The sequence below is a fragment of the Sus scrofa genome, chromosome 4 (genome assembly GCF_054392235.1).
Source record: "Sus scrofa isolate SSC_HxYL_T2T_F1_AM1 chromosome 4, Sscrofa_HxYL_maternal_Yorkshire_Landrace_v2.0, whole genome shotgun sequence".
NCBI lineage: Eukaryota > Metazoa > Chordata > Mammalia > Artiodactyla > Suidae > Sus > Sus scrofa.
The window spans coordinates 124,474,539-124,491,719 of NC_139386.1; the positions used below are offsets into that span (position 1 = coordinate 124,474,539).

The window sequence follows — 17,181 nt, forward strand, 5'->3', positions numbered from 1 at the left end:
TTATGGACAGTCTTTATTTCTTCTTCATACATTTGTGTACTTAGCTTTTGTTGTTTTTGTTTTTAGTGTGCATGTATTACTAAGGTGATTCTCTTCATGATTACGATATTAAAATTAAACTTCCAAAGAGTATATTCTTTTTTTTTTTTTTTTTTTTTTTAGCTATTTCTTGGGCCGCTCCCATGGCATATGGAGGTTCCCAGGCTAGGGGTCGAATCGGAGCTGTAGCCACTGGCCTACGCCAGAGCCACAGCAACGCGGGATCCGAGCCATGTCTGCAACCTACACCACAGCTCACGGCAACGCCGGATCGCCAACCCACTGAGCAAGGGCAGGGACCGAACCCGCAACCTCATGGTTCCTAGTCGGATTCGTCAACCACTGCGCCACGACGGGAACTCCTAAAGAGTATATTCTTGAAGTCTGTAATACCTATCAAGGATCACTTCCTTTCGAATCTCTTCACCATCATCCTCATCAGTGGCATCATCATTAACAACAAAAACTCTCTCGTAGCTACTAAAGAACAATTAGAAAATACCCTGGCATTTTATCCGTGTCCTATTTTATGGGTTTTAGCATCCCTTCACATTTTAGCAGAAAATAATTTTTGGATACCTACGTACTTTGAAATTACTCATGTTCAACCAGATATTTTGTTTTATTGTTTTATTATTGTTTTTTAAAAAAGATTCTAATTCATTCTTAGTTACTGCTCACATAGATCAAAATGGGGAATAGCTTCATTTCACCTATTTCGTTTATTTGGAAATACTAGTTTTATATTTGGTGTCAACCATCGCAAATAAATTCACATATCTAAGTACAACATTTTAATACGACAATAACTGGCATCTGATACAGACCTATACCTCATGTTTACAACCCGATTTTCCTCTGTCCTCTGTCATTTTGATATTTAAATTTTAAGTTATAAATTACCTGTGACTATTTCATTTCACAAAAGTCCAAAGGCTAAGTCAGAAAGAGAAAGCCAAATACCATATCACTTATATCTGGAATTTAATATATGGCACAAATAAACCTTTCCACAGAAAAGAAACTCACGGATTTGGAGAACAGACTTGTGGTTGCCAAGAGGGAGGGAGAGAGTGGGATGGATCAGGAATCTGGGGTTAACAGATGCAAACTATTGCCTTTGGAATGGATAGGCAATGAGATCCTGCTGTATAGCTCTGGGAACTATATCTAGTCATTTGTGACGGAGCCTGATGGAGGATAATGTGAGAAAAAGAATGTATATATGTACATGTGACTGGGTTCACTTTGCTGTACAAGCAGAAATTGACAGAACACTGTAAGTCAACTAGAATGGAAAAAAATAAATCATTAAATAAAAAAAAATTTTTTTTTAAAGTCCAAAGGCAATTGTTTATACCCCATTTCTTTTATCACACCATGAACAACAATCCCTTTAGGGGATTGATTTTTGCAAATGCTGATGAAAAAAGTAGTTCCATAAGACTGTGATTAAATTAAAAACGGAATGGAAAGATTCTGGAACATCTCACTTCCCTCTATGTCTGCGATATTCTGAAGTTAACAGATAACAGCAGACTGTTGCTGTTTCAAGCCCCACAGTTTGTGTGTTAATTAGGAAGCCCTGATTATATAAGGGCTCCAATTTCCTGATTACGCTTGGACTGACGTGCCAAATCAGTTAAAAATTATTCACTAAGGAAAAAACTCAACAAATAACTGGAGCTGTAGGGGTTTTGTGAAGTAATAATAAAGAAAACCAATGACTCTTCCAAACTTACACATCCAAGTTAAAGTACACTTGATACAACTTGAGTAACCTTCAGAAATATAATTCACTTGGAGGAAAGAGTTAAAACCATATTGATATAAACTGCTGTGAAGAACAAAAGTTGCAATATGGTGACATGGCACAGTGATGCCAATTTAACTATTTTGAAGAAAACAGTATTATGCATACAATGAATTCAATCTATGAGAATGACAAAAATATTCATGTGAGACGTATAGTCAAAACGCAAATATTTGGGTTGGCGTTCATTGGCATTGCTATGAGTATTTCTTTTAAAAAATAAAAAATTCAAACTTAGAAAAGTCTGGCAGACCTTACAATTTAAAGGAAAACATAGTAGGTGCATTTGTTATGTAACTGATATAACCTGATATACTTACGTTTTATAATTACAATCACAGTATATCATCTATTCTAATTTTCTAAGGCATTTTCTTATAAATTACTGCAACTGACGGTCATAACATTCCTATCATGTCAGTGTGGACAGGTTCTATTGTAAAGGAGAGATAAGTTATTTCTGTGAATTTAACCAGTTAAGTGGTACTAAAGCCTAAGGTGATAAATGTGCTTTTATTCAACAAAAATAGTTTAAGTCATTCCAAAACCTGAGGCTTATGGGAAATTCCTTTCAGATACTTGAATGTACTTAAGATTGTTAAGGTAGAGTAAAAAAAAAAATAGGAGGGGTAGAAAATGATCTTTCTGATCCACCTGCTAAAAAGAAAACGACTTGAAACTGTCTACCAATCTCTAGCCCACTGCCATGAAACCTCCATGTCAGTCACATCTCTGTCTTTGTTGCAACATTGTCTAACTAGTCTCATCATGTTTTGTTTCCTTCCACTCTGACCCACATACAGCCAGCGTGATCTTTCTAAAAGGCAAGTCCAAGAGACAATCGTCTCCTCGCTCTGGAAGCTCTTCAATAGCATTTCCCATTTCCCTTAGAATGAAAAATAAAAGGCAAAGCTCATAAGGCCCTCCCCCCTCTTCAGCCTAATAGGGTTCAAGACGTACTTGTGCAAAATAGGGCACGTAGGCATATTAAGCTGAAGGAGTTTGAGAATATGGCAGAAGCAGAAAGGTCACTGTGACCTTCTTCCAACCCTTATTCCCTCAAGCCAGTCATAAAACCCTCCTGTACACCCAGGGAAAAGGAGCAGCTTTCTCTCTGAAGACAAAGGAACACAGAGAAGACTCCTAACAAGAAAGCCTTGCTAAATTTTCCCAGTGTATTGCACTTACCCCACGCTCCTTAACCCATCCTATTCCTGCACCACAGCCCACTCTTCCCCAAACCTAGCCTAAAAATACTCTGGTCTGTTTCTTCTGGGCTTGATTTGCTTATGAAGACTCCTGCGCCATGAAGAACTTAGATTAAATCAACATGTGTGCTTTTCTCCTGCTCATTTGTCACAGTTTCCTTTTCAGACCTAGCCAGGGATCCTAAGAGGGTTGAGAAAAACTTTTTTCCTCCTCTGCAAGCCTCAGTTTTCAACTCAACACTACCTCCAGTGCACCATCCTCCAAAAAGGAACCTCAGGCATTTGAACATGTTCTTTCTCCCTCCCAGGCTTTTGTGCATGTCTTTCCTCTGCCTGGAACTCTCTTGTTCACATCTTTACCCACTCACCATTCAGGGCTCAGCTTGAACATGGCCTTGGAGGAATCTTCTTCAGTCCTCCTAGATAAGGTGAGATGCCCTTGCAATGTCTTTCTATCTTAGAACTTACACTTTATTATTATCATGTCTTGTGTTAACTATTTCTCTCACTGACTATAACTGCACGAGAAACGGATTATGTTTGTCTCACACCCTGTGGTCTTTCCAGAACCAGGCAGTATCTGATGTTAGCAGGGCTCAAGTAATTCTTGTAGAGTGAAAGTACCAGTATCAGATAATCTTGCACAATATAAAATATGTTAAAGTCCCTTTAAACTTGTAAGCCCCATAGACAAGTATAAAATAATTGTCTTAATGTATGAATTTGGTATAGTCACTAATTTGGACAGAGATAAGGTCAAAGATGTGTGTTTAAGATAGACCTTCTAGGAAAAGAATGTTCAGAATATGCTAGATAAAGAAAGTGACAGTGTAAAATTCATTTAAAATAATAACTACGTTGCAGAACTGTTAGTTGTTAAAAAATATAAAAGCAATCATTTCAAAAGCAAAATGTTGACTAGTATCTTTCCTGAATCGACAAACAAACAAAAAACCCCAAGTGCACTAAACTAAACTGAAATAATGTTCCTTGTTTGGTTTTGGTGTATAACTATAGGCAGCAACGTAGGGATGGCAGGGATCAAGGTATAAGCCCTGAACGAATTTTCTGCTCATTCTTCAACCTCACGTTGCCAGCTCTTTACAGTAGAAGAAAGGAGAGGAAAAGGCAATAAGATGGGGGAATCCTTAGGAAGCAGGAACAAGTGCTTTTGAAGAATTCAGATCCTTTCAACACAGGAAACAGAGGGAAAACAAACAAAACAAAACAGCAGCATAATTCTTCCTCACATCCAGCACAGTTCAAATCAGGTACTTGGTCATGAAAACTCACCACAATTCCTCCACATAAAGACATTTGTGTCATCGGGCGGGTTTCGCATTACTCGACCAAGCAGCAACTCCACGGGCCCTGAGCCACCAAAGGAGCTTTTCAATGCGACACTTGGTTCCAAAACAAACTCTTTCAACACAAGACAGAAAGTAAGAGAGAGGGGAACTCTTGGAGAAGGAAGCAGTAGCACATATCACTGCTTACCTGTTCATAATAGCAAATGTTCTCCTCGGCCATATCTGTAAACGCTGACTTGATATCATTCTGCATGTTTTGTCTCCATCTTTCCCAGTCTGCTTTCAGGGCATTGTTGGCACACTCCACTTTATCTTCCAGTTTTCCAATCTCTTCCGTAAGCTGAATTAGATCACAAAGAGAGATCAACCGATCTGTGTATTCCTGCTACTAAAGGAATGCTTCAAATCTAGGCTGAATATTATTTTTAAAAAAACAGCTTAATAGTAACAATACTTCTGCAAAGTCATAAGTATTTCCCATGTGCACGACTAGTATTTAGAGAACTAGACATGGAGAACTCAGTCAGGGATGAGCTCAGTCAAGTGGAGCTCTAAGGTCTGCCACCAATGAGCACTTGACTTGGCCTAAATTTCTCAAACCTTGGGCTTCATCTTCATTATAAAACAAAGGACATTGAACCACAAGCTATTTCAAAATTCTTTTGCAATAACTCTCTCATGACCACTATTTGTGGTGATAATATTTATGCTAAAAGGAGGGTTTCCCATCTTTAGTGTTCCCTTCCTGGTCCTTATTTTTCAACTGTTTTTAGCAGAACTCAATTAACTGACACATTACAATATCTGTACAGATTAGGCAGTTCAACCTGGAGGCACAGGGGAATGGCCACATTTCACTCAGCTGGTAACAGTGGCAGGTTTGTATCTCAAGACACCTGACACCTAGTCCCTGCTCCATTAGACAGGTTGGATATGACAGTCACGCCTCTTCCCAATTCACCCAACTTTTGAGCCTGGAACCCATCGATTTACTGCTTTATATTTGGCACATAACTTTATTTTTGTCTTTTTTTAGAGCCGAACCTGCAGCATATGGAGGTTCCCAGGCTAGGGGTCAAATCGGAGCTGTAGCCATCAGCTTATGCCACAGCCACAGCAACGACAGATCCAAGCCACGCCTGCGACCTGCACCACAGCTCATGGAAACCCACTGAGCGAGGCCAGGGATCAAACCTGTGTCCTCACAGATGCTGGTCACATTCGTTTCCACTGAGCCATGACAAAAACTCCTAATTTTGTATATTTATACCTATTTTATGTACATGTTTATTCATATATTCAGCAAATATTCATCTATTAAATGCCTTCTCTGTACAGGCATTCTCTGAGGATTTGGAGATTCAACCAGCGAAGACAACAGGCAAAAATCCCTGCTTGTGCCAGAGCTTTATTCTCTACCGGGGAAAGACAAACCATTAACAAAATAAATGAAATACGAACTATCAGTTGATGGTAAATGCCAAAGAGAAAAAATGAATCAGAAAGGTAGATAGAGAAAATGTAAGAATGATACAATTTTAGATAAATGACCGGGGAAAGCCTAAATAAGAAAAAGTCACTTGAAGAAATGTCTGAAGTTGACAAGAGAGAGAAGCATGGGGTTCTCAGTAGGCCAAGCATTCTTGGCAGAGGGAACAAGGGTAATGCCCCAGAAGTGGAAGCACGTCCTGAGGGTCCCAGAAGAACGAGGAGACAGCTATAGCAGGTGGCAGAGCGAAAAAGAGGGAAGGTTCTAGGAGATGAGGTCAGAGAAGCAGCGGAAGACCAGCTCCTACTAAGCCATGCAGTCTGTGGAAAGGGGCTTGGATTTTATCGAGTGAGACTCAAAACGAGGAAGACTCAAGCAGAGACGACACCGTCTTGCTTCTGCTTTAAAAGGAGCCTTCCACATTTCCACTGAGCTTGGCTCAAAGCATGTGAAAGAGGCTCTCATTTAAGGAAGCCCCCCCTACAGACATGCTAACCTGGGAAAATGTCATGTCTTAGAATCAAAAAAGTTATTTTGCTTCCAATGCTTGTTTGAAATATTACTTTGCCCTCGTTTATTCCGCCAGGAAATTTCACTTCTGACTTAGTTCACTCTAGCCGTATTTGCTTTTGTCTCCCTGGGAATAGACAGTTGGTATTACATAAATCTTTTACTACATATGGGAGATCTATTTCAGTAGTAAGGTTGATTTTCACGCTTTGTGTGTGGAGGGAGGATGTGTTTTTTTTTTTTTTTTTTTTTTTTTTTTTTTTTTTTTTTTTTAAACTTTGTTTGTAAACTACTTCACTGAGGCCATTTACTACTTTATGGGTATGTATGACTCCTTGGAGTAATTCCTTTGCTAACTCTTAGAGAGTTTTATCAAAAGCGATGTTCATGGAGGGACTGTGGATGCTGGGGAATAAGCTAAGGTAAAATCACTTACAGGTCAAATTCAAATAAGACCTGGAAAAAGCTCAGGGGCTAGTAGAGAACCACGCTCCTCTGGGTTGCTGGATGGAATCTTGCCGATTTCATAGCCAGATTAGAAAAATGTCTTCTCAACATCTAAGATCAAGAGGTACTTAGCCCAGCTGTAATTGCACTGTTATTCTCCTCCGCTTTGGTCTTGCAGTCTAAAACTACTATGCCCTGGAGTGCGCTTACCGGCAGAGTGCTTTACTGAAAGTGGTTTCAGGAAACACAGTATCTAAGTTCATATAGTCTATCTTCCCTCCACTCCTGATGGAGTTTAAAATGGTGTCACTGCCATGAGGGATTTATGACAAAGTCTTCCCTTTGTCTGTCTGCAACTGCCCCTTCTAAAAGCCCTTGCTCGTGACAGTGAGGCTTCTGCTCTGGTGGGTGCTTCTGCTCTGGCCAAGAGCTATGCATTCCTAATGAAGTCCTGTCCTGTCTGACTTCACTACCATCAACAGAAAGTCTGCAGCCTTATCAGTATGACATTGGGATTAAGACAACTAACGATAGGTTCACCGACCTCAGACCCCACTTCTGACGTTCATGAGCTATGTGACATTGGGTAAGATGACCTTTTGAAGCCCTCGTTTCTGTCTGTAAAATGAATATAAAAATAACAATACCTAACTCAGAGATTTCTTATGAAAATTGCCTGAGATAATGAACGTCTGTTGATGTGCACAGTGCCTGACAATTTTCCTACTAAACATTATCTACTACCATCTCCACCGCCACCACCATCATCAACTGGTGCAATGGAAGCTGACTCCCCCTCTTTTCCAGTATTTTGGTCTCTGGAAATATGCCATTCCTTTGCCAAGGTCTGGGTCTTAAGTTACTGTCTAGTGCTACTTCTTGACTTATTCTCAAGAATGTAGACACCTGACCAAGGAGGTAAAGGACCTATATGCCGAGAACTATAAAACTTTAATCAAAGAAATCAAAGAAGATGTAAAGAAATGGAAAGATAGTCCATGTTCCTGGGTTGGAAAAATCAACATTGTAAAAATGGCCATCCTACCCAAAGCAATCTACAGATTCAATGCAATCCCTATCAAATTACCCATGACATTTTTCACAGAACTAGAACAAAGAATCCAAACATTTATATGGAACCACAAAAGACCCAGAATCGCCAAAGCAATCCTGAGAAACAAAAACCAAGCAGGAGGCATAACTCTCCCAGACTTCAAGAAATACTACAAAGCCACAGTCATCAAAACAGTGTGGTACTGGTATCAAAACAGACAGACAGACCAATGGAACAGAATAGAGAACCCAGAAATAAACCCTGACACCTATGGTCAATTATTCTTTGACATGGGAGGCAAGAACATAAAATGGGAAAAAGAAAGTCTATTCAGCAAGCATTGCTGGGAAACCTGGACAGCTGCATGCAAAGCAATGAAACTAGAACACACCCTCACACCATGCACAAAAATAAACTCCAAATGGCTGAAAGACTTAAATATACGACAGGACACCATCAAACTCCTAGAAGAAAACACAGGCAAAACACTCTCTGACATCAACATCATGAATATTTTCTCAGGTCAGTCTCCCAAAGCAATAGAAACTAGAGCAAAAATAAACCCATGGGACCTCATCAAACTGAAAAGCTTTTGCACAGCAAGGGAAACCAAAAAGAAAACAAAAAGACAACTTACAGAATGGGAGAAAATAGTTTCAAATGATGCAATGGACAAGGGCGTAATCTCTAGAATATATAAACAACTTATACAACCCAACAGCAAAAAAGCCAATCAATCAATGGAAAAATGGGCAAAAGACCTGAATAGACAGTTCTCCAAAGAAGATATACAGATGGCCAGCAAACACATGAAAAAATGCTCAACATCGCTGATTATAAGAGAAATGCAAATCAAAACTACCATGAGATACCACCTCACACCAGTCAGAATGGCCATCATTAATAAATCCACAAATAACAAGTGCTGGAGGGGCTGTGGAGAAAAGGGAACCCTCCTGCACTGTTGGTGGGAATGTAAACTGGTACAGCCACTATGGAGAACAGTTTGGAGATACCTTAGAAATCTATACATAGAACTTCCATATGACCCTGCAATCCCACTCTTGGGCATCTATCCGGACAAAACTCTACTTAAGAGAGATACATGCACCCACATGCTCATTGCAGCACTATTCACAATAGCCAGGACATGGAAACAATCCAAATGTCCATCAACAGAGGATTGGATTCGGAAGAAGTGGTATATATACACAATGGACTACTACTCAGCCATAAAAAAGAATGACATCATGCCATTTGCAGCAACATGGATGGAACTAGAGACTCTCATCCTGAGTGAAATGAGCCAGAAAGACAAATACCATATGATATCACTTATAACATGAACATCTCCTCAGAAGAGAAAATCATGGACTTGGAGAAGAGACTTGTGGCTGCCTGACGGGAGGGGGAGGGAGTGGGAGGGATCGGGAGCTTGGGCTTATCAGACACAACTTAGAATAGATTTACAAGGAGATCCTGCTGAATAACATTGAGAACTTTGTCTAGATACTCATGTTGCAACAGAACAAAGGGTGGGGAAAAAAAATGTAATTGTAATGTATACATGTAAAGATAACTTGATCCCCTTGTTGTACAGTGGGAAATTAAAAAAAATGTAAAGAATGATATATATATATATGTATTCTAAATATATATGATCAAGTCTTGTCATTTTTTGTGATTTTATATACATATATATATAGAGAGAGAGAGCATTTTTTTTAATTTAATTCTTTCATCATTATCTCAGAAAAGGAGGAAAGAGAGATTGGTTATTTCTTCACACTGAATCGTCTTCCTATGATTTTAGTTCTAAGAAACTAATTGATAACAAGCACAAAACACTTAATTCAAATTAAGAGTGATCTGGACCATATCTTTCATGCCAATTTATAAAGGGATGTTATTAGATTTCCCTTCCCTTAGCTGACTGCAATTTTTGCAAGTTCTCTGCTACAAGGAACTGTGCATTTAGATGGCGCAACCCAGGCTCTGAACATAAACACTGAACACAATTTCACTAACGTAGGGAAGTAACATGTTAGGAACCAGACAGGCCGAAGAAGCTGCTGGAGTGGCTTCAGCACCCCTCTACCCATACAGCAGGTTTCAATAACTCTGAAAGAAGGAAATTCAATTCATAGTTTCTACTGCAAAATAGCATAGAAAAGACTGCATTTGGAAGGATTAAAGTTTGAATCATTCATTTCACAAATTCTGGAAACTACCTGGCCCTCTGTTGGTGGAAAAACTGAAGAAGCAAGCAATCCTTTTTGCCAGGAAAATGTTGTAATATCAGAATAAGTAATAAAAGACTATAATACAGTGAAAAATAAAGATTTATATTTAACAGCCAGGCTAACGGGTAATTTCTAGCTTCAGTTATATTCAGCTGGAAATTAGTCACAAAATTAAATGAAAACCATTAATACTAAGAACTCAGGCAAACACAATAATATCCTTCTTCGATAGAGAGTAACTATCATACCAGGAACAACAGCAGTAATAATAACCATTTGCTGTATTTCTGCCATGGGCCATTGCATTAAGCTATATACTTTACACACATTATTTCATTTAATCTGCATAATAACGCTGCAAATCTGCTAGTATGATCTGCTTTTAACCGGCTGGGAAACTAGGAGAAAGAAAAGTGATCACATAGCTTTTTGTAGCATCGCAGAGATTCAATCCAAAGTCCACCTAAGTCAAAACACATGCTCTTTCCATAGAGACTGAATAGCATCAAGCTAACCTGTTAAACTGATTCACTCTTACCTCAAGGAGTGTGTTCACTATTAGAATACAGATATGCAAAAACAAAACAAACGCCGAAGGCTATAATACAAAGCAGAATGCGCTAATATCATAATGGAGGGAAAACAAAGTTATAGAAAGATACACATCAGAGGATTAATTCCAACTAGCATAGGGGACATTCTGTTAATTTGCTAGGCAGCGAATGGGGAAGAAAAAGCTGGATGAAGGCATGACATGAACAAAACCACACGGTATACTTTATGTTACCTACTGTGACAAAAGAATAGAGAAGAGATAGGTTTGGAGGCTGGAGGTGGGTGAGGAGAAACCTGGGAAATGCAGCTGCATTGGCTGATGGAAGACTGACCACTAGGGGGTGTAACTGATACTGAGCATGAAAAGGATGCTGTAGGAAAGGGGAAGCTACTCAGTTTTCGACCAGACCTGAGGTTTACTAGAGATAGATTCCTGAGTCAGAGATAACGCAGGGGTGCTTAGAAGAGAAAGGGAGGAGGAGGGGAAGAAGGGAGACCAATTAATCTACACTGAGACAGCAATAAAAGAGGACACGGAGGCTTTGGTTCATTCCCACTCACTATGCATCTAGTCTGAGGTAGGAACTAAATGGAGGGTGAAAAAACAGATCTTGTCCTCAAGGACTCACGCCTAAGTAGAGAATTTTAAAAAATTGGATAAAGAGAATGTGAAGGGCATTTCATGGAAAGCAAATTGGGTGTATGGTCTTAGAAGCATGTTTGCTTTGAAGTTTCTAAAAATTTCAGTGAGTAGGGGAATAGCAAGAGAGGAAAAGAGGCAGGCACTGCCAGGTACTAAAGGGTTTACCTTGTTGGGGTGGGGTGTGTGTTGAATTTTAATGGAAAACAGGGGAAGAGAATGAGGGAAGCAGTAACAGTAAGATTCCTGATACTGAGAGGAGAAAAGAGGCTGGAAGGCAAAATCAGGAAGGGATGGCTATTGCCTAAGTGTGGGTATCGTATCGGGAAGAAAGGTAAGATTACCTGACCTTTTTAACTGGGCAACATTAACTGGAAGAACAGGTGGGGTGGGGTGAGATAGGAAATGAAGGCCTGAAGGCAACAGTAATAGTCTTGCAGACAGAGGTACACGTCCATCAACTCTGAGACGTCAACCTCGGGACATGTTTCACTAAAAGTTCCTACTGCAGTTTTTCAAAGTGAAATAAAAAGGTACTGATCCCTGAGAATCAGAGTCTCAGAGAAAAAAAAAATTAAAGGAACAATGAAGAAAAAAAATTATGCTAAAAATAGTAAGTCCATCATGATCAACATGTTATGTCTTATTTTATGTCTTTTGTCTCTTTAGGGCTACACCCGTGGCATATGGAGGTTCCCAGGCTAGGGTTCACATTGGAGTTGTACAGCGGGCCTACATCACAGCCACAGAAACGCCAGATCCGAGCTGTATCTGTGATCTACACCACAGCTCATGTCAACGCTGGATCCTTAACCCACTAAGCGAGGCCAGGGATCAAACCTGCGCCCTCATGGATACTAGTCGGGTTCATTAACCACTGAACCATGATGGGAATGCCAGCATACTACATTTTAAGGTAATATTTGATTACTATCCTTATTTCCCATCCATGAAAAACATGGTCTAAGAGGTGGGTGTCAAATCAAAGAATAAAAGATGCATGAGGTTCATGTCACATCCCATCAACTCAGAGGCATCCTAGAGAATGGCCTGATGGTTAGAAGGGCCAGGAACAGATGCACTGGTTCCATCAACATCAGTTATGGCTCTGAACCTTGGTCATATCATGTTATGACTGTCTGTCCTTGGTCATGTGGGAAAGTGGGTAAAATAACTTGGATGAATCCAGGCAGATCATTCATTATTGCTGGGAAATAAAACCTATGTTCTAATGGGACAGCCTGTGGATCAATTATTATAGATCATTACATTAACAGTTAATTTTTGAAGCACTTGTGCTGCGAAGGCAACCACAGGTGCCTTCAATCCCTCAAACTCATTTAATCACCTTGGAGGTTTTCCACCTTATTTCCTCAAAGCTGACTTTAGAAAGTGAAACCAATCCAGAAACCCCATAATATTTTCATAATTTTTACTAAAATGAGCCTTTATAGATTTTAATTTTCTATTACTCTTACAAATCGCATTTGCAAGAACATATCTTCCCATAAGAATCATCAGAAGTAGATCTATTTTTATAGAAAAGTAATATAAATTCGTGCAAATAGTTTATTAACTGTCTTTAACCAAATGATTAAAATATAAAAAGAAAAATTTTTTTCACAGAAAATTACTTTAATAGTATTTATTAACTTTATAAAAAAAGATATTAGAGAGTTCCTGATGTGGCTTAGCAGGTTACGAACCTGACTAGTATTCATGAGGACTCAGGTTCGATCCCTGGCCTCGCTCAGTGGGTTAAAGATCCTGCGTTGCTGTGAGCTGTGGTGTAGGCCAGCAGCTGCAGCTCCTATTCAACCCCTGGCCCAGGAACTTCCACATGCTGCAAGTGCAGCCATAAAAAGAAAAAATATATATATATAAATATTAGTAATGAGATTTTTTACTAATGAAAAAATTCTGAGAGTGTTTACTTTAGCATCAGGGATAATGACAAGGCTGTCCCATCACTAATAACTTTACAATGTATTTTTTAGCCAGCTCAGTACGAAATGAAAAAAAATATATAAAGTATAAAGACTGAATAAATGAAACAAAACTATCAATATGCACCCATAAGATTTTCTACATAGAAAATCCCAAAGAGTGTACAAAGAAATTGTTACAATCGAAAATAATTTGGAAGATTGCTAGATATAAGATAAATACGCAAAAGTGAATTACATTCCTATACTCTGGCCAAAAAAAAAAAAAAACTTAGAAAATAAATATTGCTCACATATATAATTTATGATAACTACAAACAAAAGGTACTTGAAATAAATTTATGAGAAGGTGTATGAGAAGGTGAAGAAAACATGCTTTTTGGGGAAAAAAAAGTTTAAACTTTATTGAGCGATATAAAGAAGACAATAAAGAGCGAGTTTTCTAAAAATTATTCTATTTTACATCTTCTAGATAGGTTTCCTTTGTTTAACTTCCAGTCTAAATACTGGTTGCTCAGATCGTCCCTCTCAAAGTAGGTATATTTTTACTACTTTCCTATCTCGGTTCATCTCCTTAACATTCATTGGAACTAACTTCCCTGTTAGAATACAAATTCTAACATGCGTCATGTGTCTGTCTTTTGACCATTATATCCTCAGTACTTACTATGCAGAAATTTGATAAACACTTGTAGAATAAATGAACAATTTCAGAAAAGTGAAATATTAGTAATGAATCTAGGCTTGTTTCCCTCCTTCCTTCTCAAGGACTGTTCTTATTACACATTGAGATATCACAGAAATTTACACGGTGCCTGTACCTAACCTAAAGGCCTGTATCACCAACATTTGTCAGCAAAACAATACAATTTGAGGATAATAGCTATTCTTACTTAAAAATATCTTCATCGGTTTCTTTCTGAAACGGCTTCTCTATTATTTCCTTTTACGGAAAAAATTAACCATTCAGTCTATTTATTCAAATGCTAAAAACTTCTCTTCATAATCAGAAAAGCTGGGAAATTATCATTTCGAAAAGTTCTTGAAAATAATATACCTAAATAAAAAGATTTAGATTGCCACTCCATCAGGAGACAATGGAAAATTCAAAAACTCAGTTCTAATCTGACAGCTACCTCCTCTTAACAAGTATTAATTAGATTGCAGGGGAGAGATAAGAGCGCTCTTAACAATAAAATTATATTATTTTTTGATCTGTGAGAGAGGAAAGGATGTGTCTGAAAAATTAGATGCTTGATGATACAATGTTCCTCAGGCATACATGTGAGTACTACATGTGAGCACCTTTTTTTATATACTGTATAATACACATTTTTCTTAAAAAATAGAAACTTTTGCCAATGTTGTTATCCAAATGGAACTTGTTCAGTAGAATACAATGCATTTGCTAAAAATGACAAGTCATAAAACACCCGCAAATGTAGTTGGTGCCTCACCATTCCAGTCAGTACCTCCAACACCATTAAACATCCTTCACATAAGGAATAATCATAATTTCCTGTGACACCGGAGGCAACAGAGAGCCAATTATTTAAACAGTCCCAGTTTAGGAAATGTAGAGATTGCCTATGAGTCCGTTGCACAACAAAGGCACAGTAAATATACGTTGGGCAGAAGAGGATTCATTTTTTCCAGGTGCTTCCAGGAGTTCTTTAATATAAACCTTTTAAAATGATTTGGCTCCTGAATTTTTTTTTTTTTTTTAACTTTTAAATCCAGGTCTTTTGACTCTTTAGATATGATAATTTCCTGTATTTGTTTCTGAAGAAGATACTCTCAGCCTAGAAAAGCAACATGCCATCCTACCATTAGGTTTTACTCAGGTTAAAAATTATTTCAAAGACAAATCTAAACAGAATGACTTCACAGACCTTCGCAGGCTATTCAGTTGTCTGTCACGAAGTATGTTTATTCACTAGTTAACCAACCAATATCTCACATATTATCTCCTTCAATTCTCACTATATATGGTGAAGCAAACACAATTTTTCCTAATTAACAACAACAACAAAAGGACTGTTTTGTGAGGTTTAAGTAACTTTGGTAACTTCTTCCCAGGATCCAGATTCTCTCATTTGTGATCCACCTCTACTATTTTACAAAATTCCACTTGGGGCACCTGACCTTCAAGGCATATATATTAGCTCAGAGAGCCGCATGAAGGATCCTCCATTTATATTTAACTGTTTTTAATTCACATATGACATTTGTTTTATATATTAACATATAATATGACATTTGTTTCATATATTCATATATTCGTTATTTGATATTTGTACATACTGAGCAGTGATGACTAAAATAAGTCTAGTTAACATCCATCCCCACACGTTACAACTTTTTCTTCCTGTGATGAGAACTGTTGAATTTTTAAGATCTGCTCTTAGTGAGTCTCGAATACACAACACAGCATTATTAACTATAATCACCACCTTATTCGCCACATCCCCATGACTGACTTTATAACTGGAAGTGTGTACCTTACAATTAATTAACTCTTAGGTCATGTTTGTAACTTACATGCATAGCTTATAGCACAGATAAAACGTACGGGTATAGTAGTGCAAGTGTGGATAATTTGTGCATTTAAAAATGTATACATATTAGGAGGTGTGCTCAAAAATATTTCGGTGATAGAGTACATGATCAAGAAGTCTAGGGACTGAAATCTTCTCTTGGCTGAAGTACTGTGTATGTTATGCTTTTTAATCAAGGGAATTCCCTTAATCAAGGGAATTTCTCTCTCTTCCATCTGAATCCCTACCAAAGCTAAAACCTTCCTTAAACAGGATCTTTCCTCTTTAAATCAATCAACCAACCTACCACACATCAAAAACAGCCTTTAATATTGCAACACAGGCTAAAACAAAGCTGGCCAACAGAATTTTCTGTGATGATAGAGATGCTCTATTCTGGAGCGCCCCAAACAGTAGCAACAGCCACATATGACTCCAGGATGCAGCCAGCGCAAATGAAGAATTTTTTTCACTGTATTTAGTTTTAATTGATTCACATTTATTTTTATTTGCAGCATATGGAGATTCTCAGGCTAGAGGTCCAATCAGAGCTGTAGCCGCTGTCCTATGCCACAGCAATACCAGATCCGAGCCATGTCTGCAACCTACACCACAGCTCATGGCAGCACTGGATCCTTAACCCACTGAGTGAGGCCAGGGATTGAACCCGCAACCTCATGGTTACTAGTCAGGTTCGTTAAACAGTGAGCCACGACAGGAACTCCAATTGATTCAAATTTAAATGTAAATAACCACATGCAGTTAGTGGGCACCATATTACTCCCCACAGCTCTAGAAAGCTGTGACCAGTATAACTGGAATAGCATAAGCACTCAAGTAATAGATTTTATGTGTTCCCCTTAAAAAAGTATTCTTTAATAAATCTGCTTTTATGTGTTTCCCCAGAAAGCCTTCAACATTATTTTCAATGAATTCATTCTAAAAACATGATGGTATTTTGGAAGAAGTATTAGCTTGAAAAAATTCAATTAATGATATTTTTGCATATAGATAGTGGTTTACTGATTATGACCTTTTTTTTTAAGGGAGACAATACAGTAATCATTTTAAGGAAATAAACTCATAATTCAAGTGTTTGAATATCACTATGAATAAGTATTAGTTTAATTTTAAAGCACTACAGGAATTCTCTGGTAACCTAGCAGTTGAGATCCAGTGCTGTCACTGCTATGGCTCAGGTTGAATCTCTGGCCCAGGAACAAGCAGGGATAGACAAGTCCCACCACATTTAAAACATGGTCTATGGAGTTCCCATCACAGCTCAGTGGTTAACAAGCCCTACTGGGATCCATGAGGACACAGGTTCAATCCCTGGCCTTGCTCAGTGGGTTAAGGATCCAGCGTTGCAGTGAGCTGTGGTGTAGGTCAC

The 17,181-nt window shown here is 38.3% G+C and overlaps 1 protein-coding gene across 26 annotated transcripts in view; it reads right to left on the bottom strand.

Annotated features, from left to right (window-relative positions):
- Positions 1-17,181, bottom strand: part of SNX7 (sorting nexin 7) — a 306,908-nt gene that overhangs the window by 224,263 nt on the left and 65,464 nt on the right. For 22 of the 26 annotated variants that reach the window (XR_014844668.1, XR_014844667.1, XR_014844669.1 and 19 more), the window contains one exon: positions 4,558-4,710. Coding sequence is in view for 23 of the 26 variants with exons in the window: in XM_085023877.1 (XP_084880003.1) it covers positions 4,558-4,710 (153 nt within the window). In the remaining 3 variants the exon portion in view is untranslated. Of the gene's footprint in view, positions 1-4,557; positions 4,759-13,630; positions 15,057-17,181 lie in introns of those variants that run through there. The other 4 variants (XM_085023884.1, XM_085023886.1, XM_021090769.2 and 1 more) reach the window with 2 other exon arrangements.